We start from the raw sequence: 18,121 nt of genomic DNA, 5'->3' as shown, positions 1-18,121 counted from the left end.
ACTGCGCAGGCGCGCCAAGGCCTCCCTTCGGGCAGACTGCGCCTGCGTCTCTCCGCGGGAGGCAGGGCGGGCTTCGGGCGTCCAACGCGCAGTGATTGACAGCTGCCCGCTTCCCAGGGGCGGGAGGGAGACAGAGGGTGACGAGACGGGGCGGGGCTTCTCCTGAGCGACGCGCCTCGGGAGGGAGGGATGAGGAGGAGACTGGCTGAAGCGGGTGCGGGTTGAGGGGGCGGGGCTACTCCTTAAGGGGCGGGGCTTCCCTTTAATAGTGGGGCAGCAGGTTTATATTCCAAGTCATGAGCGGTGCCGTCTTTGGCCACAAGGTGGTGCCCCTCTACAATTAGACGCCAGATCTTCGGAATCCAGTTTATTCTTCCCTCGCTGCAGATCCTACCTAGGTTTCCTCGGTAGGAAATCACGCTATAAACTTAATGGGATTTATTCCCAAATCGGCGTGTGTAGGATTGCAGCCTTGCAGTGCAATCCCATATGTGTCCACCCAGAAGTCCGATATAGGATTGCAGCTTTACACTGCCATCCAATATCCACTTCCCTGGGAGTAAGTCCCATGAACTCAATGGAGCTTACTTCTGGGTATAGCACTGTTAAAGACGGAAGTCACTAAAGAATCTTGTCCTGAATACAGTTATGGGTTCATTCCTCGTTGATTACTAACACCTTGTTTACATATATATATATATATATATATATATATATTTATATGTATATATATGTTGTTGTTCAGTCGTTCAGTCATGTCCGACTCTTTGTGACCCCATGGACCAGAGCACGCCAGGCCTTCCTGTCCTGCGCTCTCTCCCGGAGTGTGCTCAAGTCCGTATTCATTGCATCGGTGATGCTATCTAGCCATCTCATCCTCTGCCGTCCCCTTCTCCTTTTGCCTTCAGTCTTCCCCAGCATCAGGGTCTTTTCCAGAGAGTTTTCTCTTCGCATTAGGTGGCCAAAATATTTCAGCTTCAGTATCTGTCCTTCCAATGAGCACTCAGGGTTGATTTCCTTTAGGAATTTATATATATATGTATATATCTGTAATCAAAGCTATGGGTTTCCCAGTAGCAACATATGGCTGTGAGAGCTGGACTATAAGGAAGGCTGAGTGCCAAAGAATTTATGCCTTCGAACTGTGGTGCTGGAGAAGACTCTTACGAGTCCCCTGGACTGCAAGGAGGTCAAATCAGTCATTCCTAAAGGCAATCCACCCTGAGTGCTCATTGGAAGGACAGATACTGAAGCTGAGGCTCAAATATTTTGGCCACCTAATGCAAAGAGAAAACTCCCTGGAAAAGACCCTGATGCTGGGAAAGATTGAAGGCAAAAGGAGAAGGGGACGGCAGAGGATGAGATGGCTAGATAGCATCACCGATGCAATGAAGATGAACTTGAGCACACTCCGGGAGAAAGTAGAGGACAGGAAGGCCTGGCGTGCTATGGTCCATGGGGTCACGAAGAGTCGGACATGACTTAACGACAACAACAACAAATATATATGTATGTATGGCTGCAGCATTTAATTGATTAGATGAACTGCAGCCCTTTCATCTAAAACCCTTTTCATAGACTAAAAAGGCACCCTGATTAATCAAGCACCATATTTTATATACACACACTTCTTAATACAAAAATGTGCTTGCACATATTTGTGCTCTTTTGGTTGGCCTAACAAAGCTATTATACTAATATGGGTTTTGGCATTTTTCCTATGATCTGCACCTTTGCTTCTCCATAAAAGTACTTCTAACAGTTGCCAATGGCAAGCAAGCACCCTCTTCAAAGAGGCATCTTCCCATCTCTCACACGCAGCAGGGAATGCCTCTTCTCGGGCAGCAACCACATCTATAACCTAAAACCAGCCTTTCCCAACCTGGTGCCCTTCAGATGTATTGGACCGACTCAGCCCCAGCAAGCATAGTTAGGGATGCTGGGAGTTGTAGTCCAAAACATCCGGAGGGTACCCGGTTGGAGAAGGCTGCTTAAAAGTTAAAAAAGCACACATAAACTTTCTGCTTTGGAAAATTTGTTGCTCCTCACATATGCACATGAATGAAATTGAACACATTCATAGTCAATCCACAAAGATTTCTTTAATCTGGTGACAGACCCAGAGGGTGGGGGAGCAGGGGAAAGAATTTTTGAAGGGAGAGATATCCATCCGTTTCCTGGGAATATTCCAAGGCTAGGATTGCAGGGTTGGAAATGATGCGTTAGCCTTCAAGATTCCATGCACTTATTAAAGCATCTTGGTGATTCTTCAGGCTGTCTCCTCCTGTCCTCCTCCAACCTTTGGGGCTGGCCCTAGATGAGACCAACGGCACCCCACGCCATTGGTCCAAGCATGGGAATATTTTATATTTGATATTGTCTTGGTAGTCCATTCCACAACTTCGGTGGCCAACTTGCTTGTGTATTTATCCCTCCCTGAGAAAACCATAAATTGACATGGATGGAAATGATTGCTATCACACACACACACCTTGTCAAATGGGCACTGGTGTACGTTTTCCTACAAATTCAAACAGACAAAAGATTTTAACACAATGCTGGCCACACCAGTCAATGGATTGTTCAGGAGAGAGGCTGTGACAGGTGCCCATCCGGGCAAGACTAGTGCCCTAGGCAGTCAGTCACCTTGGTGACCTATCCCTAAATCCAGCCCCGATTGCCTTCCTTAGGTACTCCTCTCCCCTACAAGAGAAGAGACCAGACTGGTAGCAGGGTGGATGGTTTTAATAAACAGTGCTCTCTCGGGCTGCGGGTGTGGCTGGGGAGGGGTTTACATGGCACCCAAGCTGGAAAGAGAAGCTGCAAGACTAGAAGGGGTGCTGGAAGGCGATGGAAGGAGAGATGTAAGGCAGCAACTTCCGGGTCTCATTCACGTGCCTCAGGCATTCTCCCAGAAAAAGGTGTTGCAAGCCATAGTCAGGGCTGCCACCAGCAATACGAACTCCTGAAAGTCAACCTCGCCATCGCCGTTCTCGTCCAAGTCATGCATGATCTTGTCCACGGCTTCCGTGTCCTTCTGGACCTGTAACACCGAGTGCACAGGAGATCAGGGGTTCATTTAGGACAGATCATCCAATGTAAAGTGCTGGTATGAGCATAGAAAGCTCCAGGTTACTTGAAGGGCCACCTTTGCTCGTACAACCTGCCTGCACTCTGAGATCGACATCGGCGGCCCTACATGGGTGCCTGCCTGCCTGTAAAAGCAAGTAGACAGGTGGGCACAAGGGACAGATCCTTCTCAGTGGTGGCCCCTCTGCAGAACACTTCCAACTGATGTCCACCAGACCCCATCATTACAGGCCTTTGAGCGAGCCCAAAAGGCTCACCTGTTCACCTTGGCCTATAACTGAATAAGGGCTCTACTGGGGCCGTTGTGTATATGGTACAATCTGGTTTAACTTGCTTGGAGGAAGATCAGAATAGATATCTGAGAACACAGCATAAGATATAGACACAGACCTCTTGCTGGATGAGTCTAGAGTTCCACCTGGTATAGCATCATGTTTCTGACAGGGGTCAACCAGCTGCCCCTGGCAAGACCACAATCAGCATGAAGGCTGTCTCTTGCTTTTTGCCCTCCCCACCCTCTGCAACTGGTATTCAGGACAAACTGCTCCTGAACATGGAAGATCTATTGAGCTATATTGGCTCAAAACCATCAATAGACCTATTCTCCAGATGTTATCCGATCAAATAACGCTGCACTGCTTACCGTTGTGTTTCTGAGCCCAATTTAAACTGCTGATTTTAACCTTTAAAAAATGGTTTGGGACCAAATTACATGAAGGATCGCCTTCACCCATATTAACCTGCCCACACATTAAGATCAGCAAAAGAGGCCGTTCTCATTTGCCCACCTGTGAGAACAGTTAGGTGGGTGACCACACATGAGAGGGCCTTCTCTGCGGTGGCCACACCTCTGGAATAAGTTGCCATCGAGGGTCCACCAGGCTCCATCATTTAAGGCTTTTTAAGAAGGCCTTGAAAACTTGTTATTTTACTCTGGCCTTGTCCTAATATGATTCCTGTTGCTATTTTTGTTGTTGTTTTTGTTGTTGGGTTTTATTGCTGTTTTTATTGGGCTCTTATTGTTTTATTGTGTTCTTAATATCGTATTGGTTTTATGTGTTTTATTGGTGTACCCCACCTTGGGAGGGCTTAACAGTATTTTAAATAAATAAATAAGCAAGCAAGCAACTTTATTAAGTTCTGGACATAGAGGAAGGGCACAGACTCAGTCTGCTAGCATCTAAAGTAGATATGACACATAAGTAAATGGTTAGGCCTGGTTAGAGAAACTGAAAAAACAGAAGAGATGCCAAGCTGAAACAGCGTGCATGAGCAGCCAAAGAAAAAAGTTAAATTTGAAGGGCCAAGATGGGGTGGAGGGGAAACCATGAAAGAAAAAGGTTTTAAAGACAATGCAGTAGCAAAACCTTAGTCTTTGCTCAAGTTGTTTGGACTGAGGAACCAGCTGTACCATCAGCGTTGCTAGGTATGCAGATCCAGGGTATAGGGCCATGACACAAATGTGCATAGGTATATATGTGTGCGCGTGTGCGCATGCAGATGCAAAATTACTACAATTTATTTACATTTCACTCATCTTAGCAAAAATAACAGTGGCGTAAAGAGTGCCTCTGAGCATATGCACAACACTGCACTCCCACCACTGAGCAGTTATAGCCTCCGCCTGCCTGCACACTTAATTGTGGTGGAAGATATCCCACACAGATTAAAGGCTCAGCATCCCCCTTCTGGAGATCAAGGACTGACCACACCTGTTGCAAGGATGCTACAGCCAGATCATTTGCATTCTGGTCCCCTCCACATAACAGGCCCTTCTCATTTTTCTCTCCTCCAGCAGCTCTTCATAAAAACAGATGCCTTGTTTTTTCAACTCTTCCCCATCTCCTCCTTGTTATGTGCAAGCTGTCCTTGTCTCCTCCTCCCCATAACTTAATTTGCACCAAGACTTCTCCAGGATCTAGCCAAGGAGTCTGTTTTCAATACTAGGGCTAAGTCATGGAAGAGGTGCCTCTGAGCATGTACCAAGTGCCCTTCCCTCAGCACTGAAGCTAGAGTCCAGGAAAAGGGGAAAACACAAATGACAAAGCATGCCAGGATTGAGCTAAAAGGGTAGCCAAGTCAACGGAGTAGAAGGGGGTACACACTTTATTAAACTTGCAGCATCATGCTCACAACTCAGGACTTATTCCTGAGTAAACATGCAGAGGATCAGGCCGCAGACCTCCCTGCAAAAGTAACTTGTGCTGCAATCCTATGCACGCTTCCCTGGAGTAAGCCCCATTGAACATAATGGGACTTACTTCTGAGTGGGAATACATGGGATTGTATTTATCTCCCCCCCCCCCCAACCGCCTTGCAAACAAAAAAATCAACTCTTCTTAATGAAAGCTTGCCATCCTTTGCCGGATCATGGCAACCGACAAACAAAATAGCCCCACATTCCTTCCTCTGCAACCATGTGAACCACTTTCCCCAAAGAGATGAGCGAGGGGGAGAAAGAGGAAAAACAAGTCCTCCTCTGTTTGTATAAAGTCAACTACAGCTCAGAGCATCTCTTGCCCATCACCCTCCCCGCTTGAGAATTCTAAGGCTTGCTTTGGATGGAATGAAGAAGAGAAAAAAAGACCAGGATTGCTGAAGAAGGGGGGGGGAAATGATGATTGGAAATGGAAGAGGGGCGGGAAGGGGAGTAAGAACTCCTCAAACCAAAGAGCTCCTTTCAGATAGCATTTCAGAGGAATTGGGGTGGGGTGGCAGAGGGTGTACGTGCCTGAATTAATTTTATGAGGTGAGGTGACTGAGGGCTCTTTCTTGCCTTTTTTTTTTAAACTGTAAAACCTATTTAAAAGCCCCAGCAGGGAGGGGCTGTGACACAGTGGCAGAGCACATGGTGTGCATGCAGAGGGTCCCAGGTTCGATCCCCGGTATCTCCAGGCAGGGCAGGTAAAACTGCTGCCTGAAACCCTGGAGAGCTGCTGCCAGTCAGGGTGGACAATATCGAGTTAGATGGATTGGCGGACTGACTCCGTGTAAGGCAGCTTCCTATGTTCCTGTGCCAGCGCCATGAGGCGCTCTGCGCGCAACCTCCCCAGCGCTTCCTGGAACGTGATGTCACATAGTCCCAACCCTCCTTTGGGTATAATCTGTTGCCTGCAGCTATGTGGGTACCGTTAAAGGTGAAGTGGGGCAGGGGGAGGGAAGAAAGGTTAATTAAATCTTTGCTGTGATGAAGCCAGTGAGCGTCTGTAGAAGTCAAAAATTCCAGTCTGGGGCAGTAAAATCAGATGCTGTGTGAAATAGTAACATCTCACATGGAGCTCTGCCTGCCCTTCCTGTTCCCTCTCCATCTCCAGACTTTCATTGCTAGCAAGCTTCCAGCGGTGGGTATGTAAGAGTAGAAATGGAGAAAAAACAACAGCAACGAGCAAACTGTAGAGGGAAAGGCAGCAGTTTCTCCTATAGTTTAGAAGGCCACTGCCCTCCTAGTCCAGCCCCTAATGGTTTACAAGGAGATTGAGTCCCAAGGTCTCCTAGTTGCTGCAAAACTACTGAGCTCAGAGGGAGGGTTGTCTTACGGCAGACGGTGTCATTGAGGCAGCGCAAAAGATTCAGGGCACTGCTCAAAAGATTCGGGGCACACGCCCTGGTACGCTTACAAATACAAAGGCCCATGAACTGCACACATATCTGAGGCTCTATATGGGCAAGTAACACCTCCTTGGTCCCTGTGTGCCACCTGACAGCTGCTTAAGTAATAGCCCCATCACTTCCTGGCATATAGAAGGGGAAGAAATGGAAGCAGTGACAGATTTTATTTTCTTGGGCTCCAAGATCACCGCAGACGGTGACTGTAGTCATGAAATTCAAAGACGCTTGCTCCTTGGGAGGAAAGCTATGGCCAACCTAGACAGCATCGTAAGAAGCAGAGACATCACCTTGCTGACCAAGGTCCGTCTAATCAAAGCTATGGTTTTCCCAGTAGCAACGTATGGCTGTGAGAGCTGGACTATAAGGAAGGCTGAGCGCCGAAGAATGGATGCTTTCGAACTGTGGTGCTGGAGAAGACTCTTACGAGTCCCCTGGACTGCAAGGAGGTCAAATCAGTCCATCCTAAAGGAAATCAGCCCTGACTGCTCATTGGAAGGACAGATCCTGAAGCTGAAGCTGAAATATTTTGGCCACCTAATGCGAAGAGAAAACTCACTGGAAAAGACCCTGATGCTGGGAAAGACTGAAGGCAAACGGAGAAGGGGACGGCAGAGGATGAGATGGCTAGATAGCATCACTGATGCAGTGAATATGGACTTGAGCACGCTCCGGGAGAGAGCGTAGGACAGGAAGGCCTGGTATGCTATGGTCCATGGGGTCACGAAGAGTCGGACACGACTGAACGACTGAACAACAACAGCCTTCTGGCCTGCAGTGTTGGTGGCGCCAAAGATCCCTCTATTGGCAAACCGCAGTGGTGAAGTCCTTGGTTCAACACACACACACAACCCTATGCCTTATAACTAGGTGGCTAGTTGTTGCTCTGGTCAGCTAACTTAAGACAGGGATAGGCACAGAATACCTAAGAAAAGTCCTGCTAAATACTACTACTACCACCACCACCACCAATTGTTCCCAGGATCTGGCATTCAGCGGTAGACTGCATCCGAACCTGGAGGTTCCATTTAGCTATGGCGCCCAACTGATTGTCCTGCATGACTCCCCTTTTCAAGCCACCGGTCCACCTCTTGTGGCCAGAAGTCCTGTGAATTAAATCACACAGTGTAAAGGGGTAGGGGTGGGCTCCCCCCAACACAGGTTAAGAACATGAGAAGAGCCCTGCTGAATCTGGCCAAGGGTCCACCTAATCCAGCATTCTGTTCACACAGTGTCCAAGTAGCTGTCAACTGGGAACCCACAAGCAGGACCTGAGTGAAAGAGCACCCTCCCACCCCTGCTTCCCAGCATACTGCCTCTGATACTGGAGGTGGCCTATAGCCATCAGGACTAGCAGGCCATTGATAACTTTATCCTCCATGAAATTGTCCAACCCCTGTATAAAGCCATCCAAAGTGGCTGCCATCACTCATTGAACGTTCACTATCAAGCCTTAGAGGGTTTGTTTAGGGTCTGTGTACTCATGAAGTTCTAAAAACGTTCTTTTTTGAAATACAAACTGAAGGCCCCAGGGCAGAGTTTGTGCAAGACAAGTGGAAGAATTTGGAAACGTGGAATGCCGTACCTCCAGGAAACCGCTCAGCTCATTCTGCAGCAGTTCCTTCAGCTCCGTTTTGCTCAGCTTATATTTATCGCCCTCCTTGCCTGAGTAGTTGTGGAAGACGGTAATCAGCCCGTCCATGGCGTTCTCCAGCTGCGATGTCATTGCTGCAGTGAAAGGGATCCGCCTGCTGAAAGAAACAAGTCTGCTAAGGAAGAGAGGGGACCACCCAAAGGTCTTTGGACATGTGCTGCCACTAGATAACAACAGCGACAGGGAAATGTCACCACAAGGTGAGAAATCCCCACTCCCACCAGGGAAAGGGTGCCACTCAGTGAATAATTTCTCCAGGCCCCCTTGGGGTGGCTCGTGTTTCCAGAAATACAGAGATGAAACCGAGATTGCCACTACAACCGCACACACACACACACACACACACACAAGTTGCTCACAGTGCAACTTAGACTCTATTGCTTGGGGGCAGTGAGGAGATAGGGGTCAGCCCGGAAGAACTGGGCTGGAGGTGGGCTTTGTGGAGGGACCCGAAGGAAGAGAGAGATGTTCTGCCATGTTGGCAATCCAAGAGGAAGTTCCAGGCAAAACAGGCAGAGAGGGAGAAAAGACAGACAACCTGCATAGCCGTTGCAGTAAGTCCAAGTGGGACTCGGCCATGAAAAGCCCACTGGGTGACTTTGGAACAGTCACTGTCTCTTGGCCTAACCTACGTTGATTGTTGTAAGAATAAAATGGGGGCGGTGGGGGGGACCCCATACACCACCATGAGCCCCTTGGAAGAAAGACAAGACACAATTGCAATCAAATACATAAAAATGGTACAAGCCTGTGCAAAAAAAAATCCCACCCCTGTTTTCGATTGTGCTGTCACTTAGCCCGTGAAATCCCTTGCCTTCGAAACCCGTTGCCCTCACTAGCCCTCCTTTAAAGGCGTCCAGTTTTCCAGCCCTCTTGCCTTCACCTGTCTGGGCACCTAGAACCACTCTCCTCACCTCTCTCTTCTCTTTCTCTCCGGGATCTTGTTGCGTCTGTCGCAGCTACAAAGCAAGTCCAAAATAGCTGGCCAGTGGCTTTAAATAAGATCTGGGCACTCTTCCCCTCCCCCACCCAGGAGAATCCGATACCAGCAGCTGGACAACCTGGCTGGAACACACTATGGCAGGGTAGTGTCCGAATTTAAAGGGGCCGAGATGGTGGAGGGAGGGCTAATCCCACAGTGTTCCGCCCCTCCCTAATCTAGCAGAGCTCCGGAAAAAGCTGTGTGCACACAGTGGAAAATTGTATTTACTTGCAAACAGAGTCTCTTTCTTCTACTCTCCCACTGAATACACAAGGCAGAGGTGCATGCCTTCCAAACTGGATGCAAATGGCTTCTTGGGGGCAGGGGGGAGGGAAGCACCACCCAAGCAAATAAGCTCTGTGCCACGTTCGCCCATATTCCGCGAGCAGGAAAGCTGGATTCCGCAACCCCGTCGGTGTGATGGAAACAGAACAAATTGGCACAAAGTCTCTTAGGCCTCTTTCCCACGCTTGAACTGGGGCAGGGCTGTACCACTTCAGGTTGCTGGAGGCCGCTACGGTGGCCATGTGCCCTACTTGACAGAGGACAGTTCCCTATTTGAAGGCATCCTCTATTTGGAGGACTGCCTGGTCCGAGTCTGGTTTAAACATAACATATCAAAGTCGCACATCCACAGTTAGCAGCGTTTCAACAGCGAACTCAGCAGGCACAGAAGTCACCTGGTCACAGTGTTTTTCCATACTCTGGTGAGATGCATTGTATTTCTATTTGAATTACATCCATGATTTTCTAAATTGGTACCTGGCCGTACGTTGATTGATTTAGAATTCTTCTACTCTGCCCTTTCTCCAAAGCTGCACTGAGAGGCTTACGCCGTTAATAAAACTGGTACCATAACACAGCCATGAAATCATATGCCATCACACCGAAACAATTACAATGCAACCAGTAACCTACCCGAAAAACCAAAGGTCAGGAGCCAAAGGCTTATGCAAGTAAAACAGTCTTTAAGGTTCCTTTACTTTTAAAAAGTAGTCACCCCAATTGTCTAATTGTACTTCTCCTGGGAGTTCCATAAATGGGGGGCTCATATACATTTGCGGTGGCAAAACTGATGCAGATCTACAGCCGCTTTCGCTCTCTTTTTCGACGATGCAGAGGCCACGCGCCAAATGGAATGTCCCTCGGCACGAAATAGCAGTGGCGATCAGTCTCGGCGCATGAAAAGCAACAACGAATGAGGCCAGCTCTCAGCCTGACCGGTGGCTCGTCTGTGAGATTTCCTGCCATGATGGCTTTAAAAGGGGATGAGACACGTTCCTGGAGGAAGGAAGAGATGGGTCGATGGCTCCTGGCCACGATGGACAGCTGCAAAAAGCAAAATACCATGCAGTGTGAGCTGTTAGGTGCAACCATGCTGGCTCCTGGTTTTGAGGACCCTTGGGCAAGGCCCCCTCCATGGGCCCCCTCCCTCGGTGTGCCTCCCTTCTCCCCGCCATTGTCACCAGCTGCCCTTGCTCGTCCCCCTCTTCCCCATCACTGCTGCCACTTGTTTGCTGGAGTGGCAGAGAGCCAGGGAGCAAGGAGGCCGTAGCATCTCCTGCTCCCCCTTCCATCTCACCCCACCTTTGCCTGGGCTGGAGCGAGAGGCAGGCGAATAAGCAGGTTGCAATGGGGGAGAGGAGGAGCAACTCCAGGGGGCTCTAGCCAGTGGGCCCCTGCTGGGGTGTGTGCCCTTGGCAGGTGCCCGACAATGCCTGCTCTTGGCGCTGGCCCTGGATGTAATGGCAGGGAAGGGCTGCTGCCTTCAGGCTCCATTTGTGGGCTTCCCATTGGGGCATCTGGTTGGCACTAGGAGAAACAGGATGCTGGATTAGACAGGCTGCTGGTCAGATCCAGCAGGGATCTTCTTAGGTTCTGAATCCCACAATGGATTTGGCCGTACTTGCTGCAAAACAGCTGCACGTCATAAACATTCAGCAACGCTGATGCATCGTGACGACATGTTTTATCTCTCGGAAGCTGCCTTCGAAGGGCACCGCCCTGAAAGGCGGCCTGAACATTTCTCCAATAAATTAAACAAACACTGACGATTTGGGGACACAGTTATGTGTTGGTGGTGGGGAGTGTACTATTACTAGGAGCATCCATGTGTATTTATCCACATGCATGTTCACAAGATTGATGCATCACCACTACCATCCAAGAGGTAATTCTTAGAGATCCAGCGTCTTGCCACTGAACTCAGTGAGACTTATGTGTGAGGAAACAGTCATAGGGCTGAGCTGCATGTTTATATTCCAGCCATTTCCCAACATGGTGCCCTCCAGATGTTTTAAGAACATAAGAACGTAAGAAGAGCCCTGCTGGATCAGACCAAGGGTCCATCTAGTCCAGCATTCTGTTCACACAGTGGCCAGCCAGCTGTCGACCAGGAACCCACAAGCAGGGCACGAGCACAACAGCACCCTCCCACCCATGTTCCCAGCACATAGCCATCAGGACTAGTAGCCATTGATAGCCTTTTCCTCCAAGATTAGCCTCTTCCTCCAGGAACAGCCTTTTCCATTTTAGACTTCAACCCTCAACAGCCTTCGCCAGCATACTCAACGGTCAGGGATGCTTTTGTTGTGGTTCAAAAGTTTAAGTCCAGAACTTGGGGAGGGTGCCAACTCGGAGAAGGCTGTCCTTTTCCATGTCAACAGCAGTGCCACGTCTGCCCACAAGGTGGCACCCTTCTCTACACTCATGGGTGACTAGCCTAGCCCATACCAGACTTCCTGAATCCAGTTTCTTCTTCACTCATGGCAGATCCTAGCCAGGTTTCATAGAATCATAGAATTATAGAATAGTAGGGTTGGAAGGGGCCTATAAGACCATCAAGTCCAACCCTCAGCTCAATGCAGGAACCCGAGCCAAAGCATCCCTGACAGATGGCTGGTCAGCCTCGTCTTGATGCCTCCAGTGTGGGAGAGCCCCCCACCTCCCTAGGCAACTGGTTCCATTGTCGTATTGCTCTAACAGTCAGGACGTTTTTCCTGATGTCCAGCCGGAATCTGGCTTCCTATCACTTGAGCCCATTATTCCGTGTCCTGCACTCTGGGATGATCGAGAAGAGATCCTGGCCTTCCTCTCTGTGATAACCTTTCAAGTCCTTGAAGAGCACTATCCCATCTCCCCTCAGTCTTCTCTTCTCGAGACTAACATGCCCAGTTCTTTCAGTCTCTCCTCATATTTCATTTATTTATTTAGAACATTTCTATCCCACCCTATATCATTAAGATCTTGGGGCGGCATGCAGATAAAATCACTTTAAACAGTATAAAACAATAAATAATTTAAACACCTAAAAACATATTAAACTATTAAATGAGCTAAAACCAGTTAAAATCTAAAACAATAAAACAGTTAAAACAGTGTGCTAGGGAATGCATTTAGCCCTCAAATGCTTTGGTAAAAAGCCATGTTTTTACTTGGAGCCGAAAGGACACTAATGTCTGCGGCAACAGGGCCTCCAAGGGGCGGGCATTCCACAACCAGGGTGCCACAGCAGAGAAGGCCCTCTCCCACGTCCTACCGTAGTATATGTCTCATACTGGTGGGATGCAGAGGAGGCCCCCTCCAACAGATCTCAGTTCTCAGGCAGGCATATATAGGGAGAGGCGCTCCCTCAGTATCGACGGCTTTGTTTCCAGTCCCGTGATCATCTTCGTTGCCCTCCTCGGAACCCTCTCCAGTTTGTCTGCATCCTTCTTAAAGTGTGGTGTCCAGAACTGGACACGGTACTCCAGATGAGGCCTAACCAATGCTGAGAAGAGGAGAACTAGTACTTTACTCAGGAGTAAATCTCACTGCGCTCAACACCTGGGCACTTGCCCTGGGCACTGTGTTTTGAATGTACCACCTACAGAGAGCTGAGGCGCACGCACGCACACACAAGCACTAAAGGTGTAATGTTATGCATGTTTAGACAGAAAAAAGTCCTACAACTCCCAAGATGGTTGGCCAGGGCATGCAGGGAGTTGTAGGACTTTTTCCTGTCTAAACATTTATAGGACTAAGTGTCTTTACTCTTTTTTATGAAGTTCTACAACAAGGGTGGCAAACTTTTTTTGGCCCGGGGGCCAAATTCCAATTTGGGAAGGGTCTTGGGGGCCACATTCCAAGGAACGGAGTGGGCTCTGCAGTGCTGGAGTGGGCACTCAGGTGCAATCCAGTCAATGGCCCTCCGTATCTCACTGTTCCACAGTGAGGCTAGGGCCTTGTCTGGAACACCAGCTCTCGCCACTGGAAAATCCCCAGGAGCATTCAGGAATCCATTGGATTCCATCAGTCTTCTGGGGCAGACCGTCCAAACGGGTCCCCCACCCCTGCAGGCGGAGAGTAATGCCATGAGTTCAAATCTCACCAGGAAATGGTCTGAGCATGACAACGGGGTTACCTGGGGAAAAAAAACCCATCTTCAGATTCCCCAGCTCGCAACTTGGAGCAAAAACCAAATCAAGGGTATGCCTCACTTCATGAGTTGGGTGACATGGGGCTGTCTCAGTTTGTCACCCAACGCATGAGGTGAGGCATACCCTTGATTTGGTGGAGACCACCGCTGCCAGCTGGGTCAGGGAGGCTGCTGGGCAGCAGGGAGGGCAGTGCACCAGCAGCACCCCCAGTCTGTCTCTGTGGCCCCAACACCAGGTGCAACTCCTCAGGGCCTGCTCCAAGGTGGAGTGGCTTCCTGGTGATTATTTTTTTAGTCGTACGGGAGATCTTTATTTTTATTCTTCACCGTACTCCTGGATTCCTGTTGCTATATTAGGACCACTCTGTGAGCCGTGGGATCCACAGAGTCTTCAGTGGCAGGCTGCACACTCCAATCCATGTGGGAATGGCTGCATTGGCACAGAGGGCACTTGTACCGCTTCGGACCGATCGGGCACATTCAGGAGCAGGCACGGTTCATTCACCCAGGGATGCTTCCTTTGCAACTGACTTCTCCACTGCAGCTTGCGCCTCCTTTTTGATCTCTTCAGGATCCGGTTGAAGAACAGATCAGGCATGCCCTCCCATGGGTGCTCGCGGGAAACAGTGCCACATGTACGCAGGACCTCACGAGCCAACGTTCGCCACATCAGACCAACAGAGTGAGCCCCCTCGCTGTTGAATGGAACAGCAATATCCACATAGCCCAGAGGAGAATCTGTGTTACACAAGGCAATGGTGGGGATGTTTACGTCAGATGCCTCTGTCTGTGGCGGGTGATCAGCTCTTGGATCAGGGACCACCAAATGGTGGGGTTCACGGAAGGCAGCCTGGATCTGATTGGCGAAGGTGCCAGGAGTGAAACGGCCAGCAATTGGTGTAGCGCCAGCAAATTTCAACACGGCACGCAGCCCAGTATTCCTGGAGGAGATGACGCTCACATCAACTGGGTTCTCAATGGCAACAATGGCATTCAATTGATTATGCAAATACCCTCACTTTTTCTTTTATAAATGTCCTGTTCCATCTGAAAGTTGAGACTGGTGCCACCCAAGTGGGCTGCTGCAGCAAGGAATTTGAGGACATCTTCCTCCTTCATCTGTAGGACATCAAGACCTCCAGACATTGTGAAAGTTTCCTTTTAAAGCAACAATAGGAAATGCAGTAACAAAGCTGTGTGGAGGCCTCTCTGGGGTCGGAGAGAAAGTGGTTTCCTGGTGATGGTGATGGAGGTTCTATGAACTACAGCGAATCCCCGTGCCCCCCGGCCTAAGTTGGGGCTGTACCAAGTACCCAGGTGAGCAGAGCTGCGTCGGGTCAACCCCACCCAGCTCACCCACCCAAGTCTCAGTATCTCAGGGTTGGATTGGAGCCCATAGAGCCTCAAAGCAGCTCTGATTCTGAGGAAAAGATAGAATCCGTGGGAGAGGAACCCGCTCGCTCTTCAGAGGCGCAGCTGGAGGGAGAGTCCCTCCCTGAACACATTCCTGAGAGTGACAATGACACTGGCAGGGAAAGGGAGGTACAACTGGAGCTTCTGGATGCGAGGCGCCGGCACAGGGACAAGCAAGAGGTTGCAGGCGCTGAGAGGAGGCGCTCAGCCCGCTTGGCGCAATGACAACAGCTGCGCCCCGATGCCGCACGGGAAAGGGGTGGACTCTCTCCTCCTAGCCCTTAAGTTCAGAGGCTTCCTGCCCTTTCCCTCCAAACGGAGACCAACTGACTCCCTAAAGCTAGAATCCCCGGGTAGGCTGCTCCTTCTTAAGTTTTCCTCTTAGGCTAAGGCAATTAGCATCTGTAAGCATCATTAGACTGAATGAAATAAAGCCTTGGAAAAGAGCCCTTTTGTCTGAGTGTTGATTCTGGGCTACTTGAGGATTTCAGAAGGCAGCAAGGGCGCTCCTGACACAGTAATACATGCCAGGTCGGCCTTCTCATCCATGGTTACACCATGAATGAGTGCGGTCTTGTTGTGGAATGACCTGGCATGAAATAGCAGCACCACAGGACAGGAGGGCTCAGTAGCTACCGGGCAGCTACCAAAATTGCCTCTGAACCGTAGAATTCTGCCGATGGATCTCCCTGCATGACCCCCCCCCTTTGAGCTACCTATCTGCATCTTGCACTCATGAGTTCCGCAGATTAAATCATGCAGCGTGGAAAGAATGTCTCTCGACTGGCTTCTAGGTTGCAGGGTCCACAAAATAACAGCAGCAGCAACTATCAGTCTCTGCACGTAGAAAGCAGAGACTAAAGGGACTAGTTCAGGCAGGAGGGATTATTAATTTATGCGATTGTCTGCTACAATAGTCACTTTCTTAGACGCTTTTAGGGAATGCTTAGAGAAATTCATCACGATGGTGGTGATGATGGAGGAGGAGGAGGAAGAGGCTATGAGTCATAAGGACGTGAGAAGACCCCTGCTGGACCAGGCCAAGGGTCCACCTAGTCCAGCATTCTGTTCACACAGTGGCCAACCTGCTGCCCATGGGAAACCCACAAGCAGGACACGAGTGCAACAGCACCCTCTCATCCATGTTCCCCAGCAACTGGTGTACATAGGCACACTGCCTCTGAGACTGGAGGTAGCATATCGCCATGAGGACTAGTAGCCGTTGGTAGCCTTCACCTCCAGGAATTTGTCTAACCCCCTTTTAAAGCCATCCAAATTGGTGGCTGTCACTACGTCCTGCCGTAGCGAATTCCATAGTTTAGCTGTGAGCTGTGTGAAGAACTTCCTTTGCTCTGTCCTGAATCTCCCACGAATCAGCTTCATGGGATGACCCCGTTGGGTTCTAGTCTTATGAAACAGCCATGACAAATCTGACCATATAACAATGTGTTCCTCTGTAGAATGCTCAGTTAGCCTTTCCACCCAGCTACTCAGCCAGCCATGTCCTATTTCAATATACTCCATTCCATTTTCCCCTCCCTTTTCCTACCCCCAACAGTCCATGCCCACGGAGCAGGCTCAGCCTCACTGGGCTGTTTTGGCTTCCCCACCCTGAGCATACTGTTATTTCCTTCTTGTGCATGGATGGTGTCGTTTCGGCTACATAAAAGGACAGCCCCGGAGAATGACTTCCTATTAATATATATTCATATAGCATTGCTCTACAGCATGCCTCAGTTGCTGGGGTGGCGTGGGTTGGGGGGACAGCAGGGAGTGAGGCCTGTTGCCTTCATGCCCTGCTTGTGGGCCTCCCTAGCAGGGCTGGCGGGGGGCACATTTGGTTTCAGCTGCAGTGGCAGCGTCCAAAGGAGGCTGGGAGCTGGTGTTGTCATTTCCCACAATGCCCCGGAGCGGCCAAAGTCGTGTCACTCCAGGGCATTCTGGGAAAGGAAAATGCTGGCTCTCAGACCTAGCTGCCAGCAAGGTGGGCCCAAGCAGCTGCCCTAAAATGCCAGGCACTGGCACTGGTCTCTACGTGTGTTTACTCAAAACAAAGTCTCACCCATTTCAATGGGACCACCTCCCCCGTAAGTGTACATGAGCAAAGAACCATGTGGTTCCTTTTAAAAGGCATCCCCAAATTCTTCCCAGATGGTAGAAGAAAATCAGGAACTACAAAAACCATAACTGTCCCTGTCAGACGGGGGCTGTCTGGCACACCACTGCCGAAGGGAAAGAATTTTGCGAAATCTCCACAGCAGCGTGCGAGCCGGGCAGTTTGTCCTCCCGGGCAGTTTGTGAGCGCACGAGGTTATTAATACCTCGAGTACGATTTTCTGCCGCAGCGGTGGCATTGTCAGACGACCTGTAACCCATCCTTCCGATACAAGGCCAGCGATCGGGTGTCCCCGACAACTCCTCTCGGACAATGGGCGCTGTCAGAAGAGGCTACTCGGGTGACGGATCCGAAGCCCACCTGACTTTGGGCTACGCAGGGAGGAAAAAGGGCCCTTGTTGAATGAAAACCTTCCACCCTCAATGGTTGCTCAGGTAACGGAGGAGCTGCGAAACCAGATTCCGGGCCTGGAGCCGGGACAAGCCGGGCCAGATAATGCCACCTGAGGTCTCATTACAGGGCTGGAACTTGTGAGAAGAATAAACCGTTGCGGCATTAATGATGCAAGGGGCGGTAATGAATCATGTATTGTGTTATTGTGCTTCCCCCGGTTCAGATTTAGTGTCATCTCTGTCAAGCATCAGTCACTCCTGTTTCATGCCCTTCTTAGGGCCCCAGGGTTAGCTCATGCCAGGCCTAGGCTATGGTTTCCACACTTCCGAGTGTGAGAAAAAGGTGTCAAAGGAGGAAATCCTGGGGTGTGGCAAGGCCTGGGTTCCGTACGGTATGGCGCGTGTGGGCGGACTTCAGGACTGTGGGATCCCCTTGGTTGGTGGTTCGGGA

The 18,121-nt window shown here is 49.9% G+C and overlaps 1 protein-coding gene and 1 pseudogene across 1 annotated transcript; both read right to left on the bottom strand.

Annotated features, from left to right (window-relative positions):
• Positions 1-2,082: 2,082 nt before the first annotated feature.
• Positions 2,083-8,431, bottom strand: S100A1 (S100 calcium binding protein A1). The gene is made up of 2 exons (XM_084824457.1): positions 8,282-8,431; positions 2,083-3,043 (listed from the first exon to the last, which is right to left on the bottom strand). The coding sequence occupies exons 1-2, from the start codon at positions 8,420-8,422 to the stop codon at positions 2,900-2,902; spliced, it is 285 nt and encodes a 94-aa protein (XP_084680583.1). The 5' UTR covers positions 8,423-8,431; the 3' UTR covers positions 2,083-2,899.
• Positions 8,432-14,040: 5,609 nt separating this feature from the next.
• On the bottom strand, positions 14,041-14,937 carry LOC146334563 (small ribosomal subunit protein uS2 pseudogene; annotated as a pseudogene).
• Between the last annotated feature and the right edge of the window lie 3,184 nt (positions 14,938-18,121).

The sequence above is a fragment of the Heloderma suspectum genome, chromosome 17 (genome assembly GCF_057233095.1).
Source record: "Heloderma suspectum isolate Gila_16-S chromosome 17, 16-S_ref, whole genome shotgun sequence".
NCBI lineage: Eukaryota > Metazoa > Chordata > Lepidosauria > Squamata > Helodermatidae > Heloderma > Heloderma suspectum.
This window is presented reverse-complemented; position numbering and strand designations above follow the sequence as displayed.

What these genes read in the sequence shown, in the direction of transcription:
- S100A1 (XM_084824457.1), bottom strand. Translation starts at nt 8,422, where the DNA reads ATGACATCGCAGCTGGAGAACGCCATGGACGGGCTGATTACCGTCTTC. An exon ending in AGCTGAGCGGTTTCCTGGAG is followed by an intron (nt 3,044 to 8,281) that starts GTACGGCATTCC and finishes TCGGTGTTACAG; the next exon opens with GTCCAGAAGGACACGGAAGC.